The following is a 12,528-nucleotide window of genomic DNA, read 5'->3' on the forward strand; positions in this document are numbered from 1 at the left end:
ACAAGCTGGAATCAAGATTGCTGGGAGAAATATCAATAACCTCAGATATGCAGATGACACCACCCTTATGGCAGAAAGTGAAGAGGAACTCAAAAGCCTCTTGATGAAAGTGAAAGTGGAGAGTGAAAAAGTTGGCTTAAAGCTCAACATTCAGAAAACGAAGATCATGGCATCCGGTCCCATCACTTCATGGGAAATAGATGGGGAAAGAGTGGAAACAGTGTCAGACTTTATTTTTTTGGGCTCCAAAATCACTGCAGATGGTGACTGCACCCATGAAATTAGAAGACACTTACTCCTTCGAAGGAAAGTTATGACCAACCTAGATAGCATATTCAAAAGCAGAGACATTACTTTGCCAACAAAGGTTCGTCTAGTCAAGGCTATGGTTTTTCCTGTGGTCATGTATGGATGTGAAAGTTGGACTGTGAAGAAGTCTGAGCACCGAAGAATTGATGCTTTTGAACTGTGGTGTTGGAGAACACTCTCGTGAGTCCCTAGGACTGCAAGGAGATCCAACCAGTGCATTCTGAAGGAGATCAGCCCTGAGATTTCTTTGGAAAGAATGATGCTAAAGCTGAAACTTCAGTACTTTGGCCACCTCATGAGAAGAGTTGACTCATTGGAAAAGACCCTGATGCTGGGAATGATTGTGGGCATTAGGAGAAAGGGACGACAGAGGATGAGATGGCTGGATGGCATCACTGACTGGATGGACATGAGTCTGAGTGAACTCCGGGAGTTGGTGATGGACAGGGAGGTCTGGCGTGCTGCGATTCACGGGGTCGCAAAGAGTCAGACACGACTGAGCGACTGAACTGAACTGAACTGAACATATTTTGTCAGACTGTCTTCTTATCACTGGTTGTGATACCGGAATGCAAGAAGTTGCCTTCAAAGTGCATAATTTTAATGTTGGATTTTGATGTTAAAATGATAAGTACAAATGTAATATTTGAGATGTTGATGAAAGCCAACAGAAAGAGAAATACATGCTAAAGAGTTTAGAGAGTTCACTGTGTTTGTGTTGTTATATAGGCGATGATGTGTTAAAGGGATCAGCTGAGCAAATATATGCATCTAGCAAGTGAGGAGCCTGGCAACTAAGGAACATAGTACCATCTGATTTGGTATCTTCTAACATTTTCCTTGCTCTAGGGCTCTCAACAAAACAGAAATATCAGAAAGAAGCAGATATGTTTTTGGGGACTTCACAAGTTGCTCTACGAAGCTGAGATGATGGCAGTTTGGTCCGAGGGACAAACTATCGATTTGAAGGTCTGGCTCCTTGCCGCAGCTAGAGATTTGGGACCTCAGAATATAGAGGATGTTGCCTCTAAATTACAGCTGCTTTTTGTGTGTCCTGGTCCTCAGATGGAGACTGTGTTGGACAGATGGGACATAGGGATGAAACTCCCGAGGCTCTTCATTCCTTGGGTCCTCTCCTCTCTCTTGGCATGTGGTCACAGAAGGAAATATAATGTCAGAGCTTGAGATCATCAGCTTGGAGCTGGCCAGGTTCTTCCTGCTTAAAGGAGACATATTCACTGAAAGCACAGATGGAAGATATCTTTTATCACAAGAAAAAGTTGAAGAAGTAGATAATCCATACTATGGAGCTGAAACCATTTACCTCAGATTGAGTCTTGAACTCATGTGCTGGGACTCAAACCCAGCCAAAACCCTTGGTACCTGGTTTCAGGACCTATCGGAGTTCAGGTTCTTGATGTCTCATCTGAGAAAAAATTCAGTGAGAGACAAGTGATAAGTAAGAAGTGAATTTCTTTAGAGTAGAGAGAAGCACACTCCACAGAGTGTGGACCATCTCAGAGGGCAAGTCTGGCTGCCTTGAAATGTGGCATGGTTAGCTTTTATGGGCTTTGTAATTTCATAGGCTAATGAGTGGGAGGATTATTCCAATTATTTTGAGGAAGGGGTAGAGAGTTCTAGGAGTTGGGCCACCACCCCCTTTTTGGTCTTTTGATGGTGACTTGAAACCATTACGGCACCTCTGGGTGTGTCATATAGCTTTCTGATTGAGGATAAGTTCAGTTCAGTCACTCAGTCATGTCCAGCTCTTTATGACCACATGGACTGCAGCACACCAGGCTTCCCTGTCCATAACCAACTCCCGGAGCTTTCTCAAACTCATCAAGTCCATCAAGTTGGTGACATCATCCAACCATCTCATCCTCTGTTTTCCCCTTTTCCTCCTGCCTTCAATCTTCCCCAGCATCATGTTCTTTTCCAATGAGTCAGTTCTAAACATCAGGTGGCTAAAGTATTGGAGCTTCAGGTTCAGCATCAGTCCTTCCCATGAGTATTCCGGACTGATTTCCTTTAGAATTGACTGGTTTGATCTCCTTGTTGTCCAAGGGACTCTCAATAGTCTTCTCTAACACCACACACAGTTCAAAAGCATGGATTCTTCAGTGCTCAGCCTTCTTTATGTCCAACTTTCATATCCATACATGACGACGGACAACCATAGCTTGTTTTCAAGGTCTAGTCAAAGTCGACTTGTCTTCCATCTTGGGCCCATTTGATTCTAATCTGTTTATATTGTGTCCTTAAGCTATGTCATTCTATATCATTCTTTCAAAAGTTGTGCCCTATCCCCTTTCTTCCTGTTATCACTCTCAGCAGGACAAACTCAGAGTCCTAACCAGTGGACCACAGGGAATCCCAGGGATACTTTCTTAAATCTGTTCACATACAGCAGTTTTTTCAGGACGTGGACAAAACACAGAAGGCACAGTACACAATTTACAGTTGATTATGGTCATTTCGCTGATGGTTTCAGTAGTTATTGTTTCCCTAATGGTTTAAGTAGTTATTCCTTTCCTCAATCCTTCACCTTCTGAAGTGACAAAGTCATAGGAGCACTTTGCGAGGGAATGAAATGATGTTGTCATCTCCTTTCAAGGAGATATTTGCAAGATAATGGTCTTTACTTCCTCAACTCCTCCTCCTCTCTGTCCTATAAAATAACCAGGCATCCACAACCCTCAAAATATTAGTCTGAGATATTAGTCTGACATCTTCTTGGTCAATCAGCTTTCCAAATAAAGTATTCCTTTCCTCAACACGTTGTCTCTTGGTTTCTTGGTCTGTCCTGTGGTGAGCAGACTGATGTTGGACTTGTTAACAAATTTTAGGTTTGATTCTTTGCCAGCTCACCAAATTTGTACTTACTGATTTAATTTTCCTTTAATCAGCAAATCAGTTTATAACATTGTTTTATGTTTGTTTCTGCTGAATAACATGTTGCTTAATAAGTATTACTGATTCACTAATATTGACACCCAGCCAACAGACTGTAACTCAAGCCTGAAAGAAGTTTATCAAACAGGTATTTTAGATGATGATGCTTGTTTAATACTTATCTAGGCTTCCCTGGTAGCTCAGCTGGTAAAGAATCCACCTGCAGTGCAGGAGATCCTGGTTCAATTCCTGGGTCGGGAAAATCTCCTGGAAAAGGGATAGGCTACCCACCCTAGTATTCTTGGGCTTCCCTGGTGACTCAGATGATAAAGATCTGCCTGTGTTGTGGGAGACCTGGGCTCAATCCCTGGGTTGGGAAGATCCCCTGGAGGAGGGAACGGCTACCCATTCCAGTATTCTTGCCTGGAGAATCCTCACAGACAGAGGAGCCTGGTGGGCTGCAATCCATGGGGTTGCAAAGAGTCAGACAAGACTGAGTGACTAAGTACAGCACAAGCTTGTTTTCCCCATTAGGCACCTAACATTGTTCCTACACTTAGCAGCAGGAGATCAGCATTTCAGCATTATGTTTGAGAGCCATCTTAAGCAGCAAAATCACCAACAAAATGCAAAGAAATGCCAAAAACATGTTGCTAATTAGCACAAAATATATTTATTTATGGTATAGGAGCTGCAACAAGAAGGCAAGGTTGTTGCCTTCTTTAACCTCAGTTGAGAACTGTGCTCCAGGTGACTTCAATTTTCTACTATGCGCATACATGCCCATGTTGATTAATGACCTTGAATGTGTGTGGAAATGTTGATTTTGGAGCAATACGTAAGTTTTTGTGAGTAGATGAATGCCTAAGATAGAATGTGTGAATAATGAGGGTTGACTATAGCATCCTCTTGTTGGGTCTATTTGTTTTGTGTCACTTGAGGTAATGAATTAAACTACTATGAACATTAAAACAGATCTTTGTGAGGAAGTGTTTTCAGTTCTTAGGTAAATACCTGGGAATAGAATTGCTATGTCAAGGGGGTAGGTATATCCATAGCTATAAGAAACTCACCGAATTTTTCATAATGGGTTTTGCTAGTGTACACTCCTTCCTACTTCTGAAGTGTCTGTTTGGCTCCTGTGGCCTTAATCAACACTGGAGGGGCCTCTAGGTTCAATGAACCATGGCCAGAATTAGAGAAGCTGCCTGTGCAATAGAGGTTCTGAGAGAAAATATCTACATACCTCTGATTTCCTCATGTGCCAGAGGCCTTACTTCATATTCAATAAACAGTCATGATAGGAACTGACAATTGGAGCTCAGAGGCTAATAGGCAGTAACTGGGTCAGTGGTGGCCTGGGCAGCTGGCAGCACAGTTCTCATGGAGATGAGCAAATCTGGGATGTGTCTTTCCTTCATGATGTAATTACTGACTCCTTGTATGTTAGTATCATTACCGGGAACTCACATGGTGAACACGGATATAAAAACTTCCTGCAACTTCCTGTGGAAATCTGTTGGGGTGACCCCAGTAGAATCTCATTTCAATAGATTATAGATAGACACAACTTTTTGGAGGGTGATTGGATATCAGCTAAGCTATGTAACATGATTTAGGAAGCTATTACTGTGCAAATGTACATGTTACAGCTGAAGGTATCTATTATAGCATCATTATACTGGTGAAAAACTGGAGAACGTGCAATGTTCTTGAGCAAGGTACTCAATAATTACATGGTGGTTATTTTCATAAGTGAATATTTATTTAATAATCACTTGAAATGTGAGAGAGTGCTAATATAGAAAGGTTTCATATGCAAAAAAACACACACATAAATATATAACAAAGAGAAAGTAGCAAGGCATTATGTTGACTAAACTAGCAAGTAAAGTCCATATAAAGATATGCATGTGTATTACAGAAAATTTTGTGTGGACATAATAGAAATTAATCATAGTATTTAGGTGTACAAGATGAATAGGAGAATCGTATACTGGTGAGGGGGAATTTGTTTTCTATTCCTCTATAAAATTTTATTTTCCTACCAAGAGTTGTTTTAAATGGAAGTTGTTTTTAACAAGGTAAATATAAATACTATAAATGTAATTTTGCTATCTTACTCCGCATCCCAGCTGTCCTCACTTTTATATACTATTAATATTTGGGGGGAGTCGGTCCTATATATTTCTTCTTCAGCCTGTACCTCTCACTTCAGTCAGCTCAGGGAAGTGCCCTGGTAGCATGTGGCACCTAAGGGACATATTCCAGCACAGTTGGAATGTATGCAGGGTGGACAGCCTGGAAGCATCTGTGGCATTCACAGGCTATGGGCTTAGGGTGCATGGCAGTTTCTCCCTCAAGTTTCCCTCTTCCCAGGTTCCCATAACTGTGGACAGAGAGTATGTGGTAGGTGGAATGAAGAGATCATCGGGAAAAGATGGGATTCCTGGGGATTGGGATGAAGGAAAACTTTTGACAGAGGCTATTTGGTGGCTGTTGGGTTTTGATATGTCTTAGAGCCAGTTGAGGTGTCTTCTGTTTGTGGGTCACTAGGCTCTGCAGGGCTGAATGGAATCAGGGAGACACAGAAGAGAGCAGGGTCTGGCAATGCTTTGACTGTTTTGATGACAAGCAGGACTTGGGGTCTGAGGGGAGGCCAGCTGGGTGTTGAGAAACTCCTTGCCTCCAAGATTTCAAGTTTGCCCATTTCTAACTTTTCCATGTTCTAAACTTGATTAGCCTCGAGAGGAAAAGGGAAAAGTTTCTCTGACTCTAGTTTCACTGATTCCCTAGGGATTCTCTGAACTTGACAGATTTAGTTAATCAGTGAATCAGTCTCTCTGGGGACAGAGAAGTGAAGGAAAAAGGAGAGAGAGACACAGAAAGCCATGGTTGGGCACTCACAGAACTTTTATCACTAGACTCACCCGTAATTTGCTGGTGCGAGGTGTTCCCTCTTTCCCTGAGAGTGGAGAGAACAGTAGTTTGCTGTGACCCACAGACCTTGCCCAGCACTGATCAAGCAGGGGTACTCAGGGCTGAACCTAGAGCCATAGAATTTTGCACTCCAGTCCCCTTCTCTGGAGGTGAGTGTCTGCCAGTGGGTCCCCTCTGTGAAGGAGCTAGCAGGAGAGGATTGGGATAGGAAGTTGGGCTTTGCTACCGTGTAGAGGAAAGACACCCAGACCTTGAAGGATGGATTAAGGGAGCTGCATGGGGAACCCGTGTTTTCTTCAGAGCAGAAAGCACATTTTGCTGTTCCGAGTGCTGGTGACAGACACAGCTGTCTGTCATTACCTGAGACCCTGCTCTCTCATCCCTCCCTATTTCTTTTGTGTATGCTTCCTATTCTGTAGGGGATCCCCAGGAAGAGAGGCCACAGACTGACCAGACAAGTCCTCTGTAAAGAGTGAAAGAGAGTGCTATCCTGTAAGCAAAAGGAAAAGCAGGTCAGGATGGATGCTCTTTGTTCATTCATTGACCTGTTTGTGATTCATTCACTGATTTATTTACTGAATAAATATTAAAAGAGTACTTGTTCACACGGTGTCAGGCTCTGTTCTTGGCACTGGCGGTGTAACGGTGAACAAGGAAGAAAAAATCCTTGAGGTACTTCAACTTCAGCTTCTGGTGAGAGCTAATAAGAGGTAAATACAACTTCAAGAGAGAACAAAGTGTGAGGAGGCACATGTGTAGCTTTAGAAAGTCTGGAAGGGCCACAGGATTTGAGATATTTGAGCAATCAGCTGCAGGTGGTGAGGGCCTTGTTGCTGCTGCTGCTGCTGCTAAGTCACGTCAGTTGTGTCCAACTCTGTGTGACCCCATAGATGGCAGCCCACCAGGCTCCCCCGTCCCTGGGATTCTCAAGGCAAGAACACTGGAGTGGGTTGCCATTTCCTTCTCCAATGCATGAAAGTGAAAAGTGAAAGTGAAGTCACTCAGTCGTGTCTGACTCTTAGTGACCCCATGGACTGTAGCCCACCAGGCTCCTCTGTCCATGGGATTTTCCAGGCCAGAGTACTGGAGTGGGGTGCCATTGCCTTCTCCGGGTGAGGGCCTTACCTTATTCAATTCTCCAGTGGAGCTCAGGGTTATCCTTTTTGATATTTTCTGACAGCCTCCCTTATTTGTAGGACTCAGGAGACAATAGAGGACTTAGATGAGCAATGTTCTGCAGTGACGTTTCCACACTTCCTGTAGTACTCAGATAATAATGGGTCAAAATAGGGATGTACTACACCTTTGGATGTCTCTTCTTCCTAGAGCTAGAAATCTGAAACTCCAGAAGGCCAGCAGTAGCTACCATTAAATCACAGCTCCGTTCTAGTTTCTGGTCCCAGATTATGCAGTAGGAATGGGAGTGATGGAAGTTGGCACAAAGACAGTCCCAGCCTCTTCACGCTTCCTGTTCCCCTACATTCTGCAGTCCCGTGGTGACAAGAGGAATCATCAGTCTGAGCTGGAAACCACTAGGTTCTGCTGAGGCTCTTCCTGTTAGGAGGAGACACGCTGACTGAAATGAGAGGCAGAAAGGGCCTTTTTTCATAAGAATAAGGAGGAAGAAGTGGAGAGCTCCCTCCAGGGAGCCTGCTGCCCAGAAGTCAGGAAAAGACTCAATAGTTTGTCTCAAAACAGCTCTTATCTTAGGACATTGACCCCATCTCCCTGCTTGTCATTCTTCCCAAGAGGCAGAAATGATAAAGGTAACTGAATTGAAATCTTTAAATGGAAGATAAGGCAAATGAATCTGCGTTCAGAGGAAGGAAGGAGAAGGAACCATGTCTCAGTGAGATTGACTAGGAATACTTTCTTGTAGGTGTTGAGATGCAGCAGTTATCACAGGGCATGGATGTAAGAAGACAGATTAGGACACTCAGAATGAAGGGGTCATGCTGTAAATGAATATGTTGTGGTCAGGGAAGTAGACAAGGTGGACAGGGGTGGTGGCAGAGTTGGATTCCAAATGTCCAGTGAATTGAGAGACAAAAGTGATTCTTGGTTTGGTGTGTTCTTATGGATTGAATGATATTGGTGATTATTTCTTATCTTACTGGAGATACACACTTATCTTCATATATTATATATTTGTTATTGTTCAGTCACTAAGTTGTGTCCAACTCTTTGTGACCCCATGGACTGTAGCCCACCAGACTCCTCTGTGGTATTTCCCAGACAAGATACTGGAGTGAGTTGCCATTTTCTTCTCCAGGGCATCTTCCTGATCCAGTATCTAACCTGTTTCTCCCACAATGGCAGGAGTATTCTTTACCACTGAACCACCAGGGAAGCCCACGTGTTGTTTATAAAACATTTAACATCGACTTTGTACAGAGAATAGTGAAATATGAACCCAGCTGGTCATTCTGTGGAGCCTGAAAGAGCAAGAGATAATATTTGTCAACCTGTGAATGTCTTTAGTGCATTGAAATTAGCAGCCCATTGTCTCTCCTTTGCCCTCCAGATTTCAAAAAGAGCAGAAGCACCCAGCTAAATGTTGAAAAATTACTCTAGCACCACGGAATTTTATCTCCTTGGCTTCCCTGGCTCTAAAGAACTGCACAATATTCTTTTTGCCACTTTCTTTTTCTTCTACTTGGTGACAGTGATGGGAAATATCCTCATTATTGTGATTGTCTGTGTTGATAAACGTCTGCAGACCCCCATGTATTTCTTCCTGGGTCACCTCTCTGCCCTAGAGATGCTGACCACAACTGTGACTGTCCCCTTGATGCTCTGGGGTCTGCTACTTCCTGGGATGCAGGCAATATCCTTGACTGCCTGTTGTGTACAACTGTATTTGTACCTGTCTTTGGGAATATCAGAGTTCATATTATTTGCTGTGATGGCTGTGGACCGTTACGTGGCTGTCTGTAACCCTCTGCGGTACACCATCATTATGAACAGCCACACCTGTCTCTGGGTGGTAATTGTGTCCTGGGTGTTTGGCTTCCTGTTTGAAATCTGGCCAGTCTATGTCACGTTTCATCTTACTTTCTGCAAATCAAATGTGCTAGACCATTTTTACTGTGACCGAGGACAGCTATTCAAGCTATCGTGTGATGATAGCCATTTCACTGAATTTATTCTTTTTTTAATGGCTGTATTTGTACTTTTTGGTTCTTTGATCCCTACAATTGTCTCCTACACCTACATCATCTCCACCATCCTCAAGATCCCTTCAGGATCTGGCCAGTGGAAAGCCTTCTCTACATGTGCCTCCCACTTCACCTGTGTTGTGATCGGCTACAGCAGCTGTTTGTTCCTGTTTGTGAAACCCAAGCAAACACAGGCCGCTGAGTACAACAGGGTAGCATCACTGATGGTTTTAGTCGTAACCCCATTTCTGAACCCTTTTATCTTCACCCTCCGAAATGACAAATTCACAGGGGTGTTTCGAGATGCCATGAAAAGCTGCTATCGACTCCTCAAGGCTTAGCTGTTGTCAGGACCACCATGGATTCATCATCTTGGGCCTGAGTAAGCTGAGAGCTCTGATTCAAATCTGCAATAGTCATTTTCATCATCAAGTGGTTTATGGTCTATGATGTAGCTTTTAGCTTTTAATAATCACTTCCTTATTTTTCAGTGGATATATTCATTTATACACATTATTGTAGTTACAGTGGATACATTCATTTATACACATTATTCTAGTTAAAATACACCTTGCAAGATAAATTTAATAGGACTTAACAGATGGTCCAGTGGTAAAGAATCCACCTGTCAATGCAGGAGAAATGGTTTCAATACCTGGCCCAGAAGATCCAACGTGCCATGGGCAACTAAACTTGTGTACCACAAATACTGAAGCCTGTGTACCCTAAAGCCTGTGCTCTGCAAAGAGAAGCCAAACAATGAGAAGTCTGAGCCCCAACTAGAGAGCAGCCCTGCCTTCGACAACTAGCAAAAGCCCGTGTGCAGCAAAAAGACCCAGCATGGCCAAAAATATAATAACAGAAAAAAAACATACATAAAATAAAAAAATAAATTTAACAACTAAAAAAGTAAAAGATGTTGATGTTTATTAAAATAACCCTGAGATTTTTGAATGTGAAATGTCTAGAAAAGAATCATTCCTTCTCTGACAGCTGACCTAAATGTTTGAATCTAGGTGCTGGGTCACCTTCACCTATACTGTCCTGTGTTTCCCTGGTCTTCTCAAAGCCTCAGCTTCCCGTATGATTTCCGAGAGTGATGCCAAGTCCAACTCCAACTTGAGGCTTCTGGCCCAAGGTGCAACAGTGATAGTGCCTTCCTGGAGGTTTTCTCAACCAGCGGTTGTAAGAGGAATTGACGCCTTACCAACACCAAGGTTGAATGTGTTAATACAGACAAGTCTCTATCTATTATGCTAGAAGTTTGTGAAAATATTTAGCTCTAGGAAATGGATCAGAAGACTCAAGCAGATGGGGAGAGGGACATTGATGTTCCATCATTCCATTTGATTTTTAACTGTGACTTGTGCTCATTTTATGGAAAATGGGAACTGTTTTTGCAAATGTAATAAATATTTCAGATGTGATTTTGCAATTTTCCTCAGCATCTCAGCCATTCTCACTTTTATGTAGCATTTTTGGAATTAATTTTGAATATTTTTTAAACCTTTATCCCTCAATCCAAGCAGCTGAGGTTTTTGAGCAGGGCTCCAAAACCCAATCGCCTTTGAAGACCTAGAGGGAAATATATGGCTGAATGACCCCACTGAATGCATGCATGTTGGAGAGATGGGAATGGGCCATGGCATTAACACATTGGTGGTAGAGTAGGTGGCAGATCCTTTCTTTGAATCTCTGACCCGGATCCATAAAGATGACCGAGAGTGTGTGTCCAGAGAGGGCAGAGATCTTCTGGGAAAGATGGGCTTCTTATAACTCTGGAGATGAAGAGAGAATTTGGACAGAAAGTCCATTTGGCCACTAGGTTTTTGACAAGCGTCTTGAATCCACTGGTGAGTTCACAGCTTGAGGGTGGCTTAGGCTCTGTAGGGCTCCATGTAGTCAGGGAGAAGCACATAGCAGCTGCGTTGGCTGATTTTGACAGCTGGGAATGTGTGGTAGTGGGTAAGGAAGGTCCAGGGAGTAAGGCGGCCTGGGTGTTGAGAAGCTCCTGACTGGGAGCTTTCAATTTTGCCCACTGCACAAAACATCCATGGTCTCCAACTTGATTAGCCTCAGGTGGGAAGAGTGGAAGTTTTTTCAGCTTTTCCTTGACTATATCCCTGGTGTGTGTCTGAACCTGTGCAAATTTTTTCCTCAGTGAATAACTATCCTTGGGGGTAGACAAGGAAGAGGAGGAAAGTGGCAGAGAGAATGAGAGACAGGGAGACAACGTGATTCCTCTTAGCACCATTATTTCTGTACTTTAAGTTTCTGCGCTTGGCTAGTTATTCCTCATTATGAGTGAAGACACAGAATCAGGCTGTCTCCCAAGCAGTGCCTTGTATTAGCCATGTAGGGTTGGCGGTTGATACCTGAAGGGCAGAAGACATTTTAGTGCTTCCCCTTCTCTTGAAATGAATGCCTTCCAAGCGATCTCCTCTTGAAGGAGAGAATAGAAAAGCATTTCTTTGCGAAGCTTGAGCTGGGCTGGCTTCTCAAACAAGGAGTAAAGTGAAGCAGCTGCAGAGTAGATCAGCTGTACTTCATATCATCCCTGCATAGCAAAGAGCAGGGTGCGGATGTGCAGTGCTGGGTGTAGGCACAGCCTTCTGCCTGAGAGACCCACGACCCTGTTCCCTCTTCATCTCTTCTTTATACCACTTCTCAGTTTGTGAAGGATCTGTGGCAAGAGAGATTACAAGTTGAGTGAACAATGCTTTAGAAAAGAGTGAGTGGAGGGAAAGATAGTCAGGTTGAATATTCTTTATCTATTGTATTGTTCTTTAATCTACTAACTGATATATTCACTGAATAATATTTATAGAGTACACATTTTGTCAGACTCTCTTTTTGTCACTGGTTGTGATACTAGAATACTGAATAACGTGTCTTCAAGGTACTTAATTCTAATGTGGAATTTTGATGTTAAAATGATAAGTACAAATGTGATATGATTTGGGGATATTGATGGAAGCCAACAGAAATAGAAATACAGCCTAGAGAGTTTAGAGAATGAGATTTTGTATGTATTGTCATACAAGCAATGAGACTAAAAGGGGTCAGTTGAGCAAAGGTATGCATCTAGTGAGCAAGGAGCCTGGCAACTAAGGAATATCGTACCCTCTGGTTTGGCATTTTCTAGCAGTTTTCTTACCCTATGGCTCTGGACAAAATAGAAAAGTCATAGACAAACAGATACATTTTTGGAAATTTTACAAATTTC

At 42.8% G+C, this 12,528-nt stretch overlaps 1 protein-coding gene across 1 annotated transcript; it reads left to right on the forward strand.

Moving 5' to 3' along the window:
- Positions 1-8,698: 8,698 nt before the first annotated feature.
- OR9A17 (olfactory receptor family 9 subfamily A member 17) lies at positions 8,699-9,643 on the forward strand. The gene has a single exon (NM_001390512.1). It carries the CDS (start codon positions 8,699-8,701, stop codon positions 9,641-9,643), a length of 945 nt encoding a protein of 314 aa, NP_001377441.1.
- The last annotated feature ends 2,885 nt before the right edge of the window (positions 9,644-12,528 follow it).

This window comes from Bos taurus, chromosome 4, assembly GCF_002263795.3.
Source record: "Bos taurus isolate L1 Dominette 01449 registration number 42190680 breed Hereford chromosome 4, ARS-UCD2.0, whole genome shotgun sequence".
Taxonomy (NCBI): Eukaryota; Metazoa; Chordata; class Mammalia; order Artiodactyla; family Bovidae; genus Bos; species Bos taurus.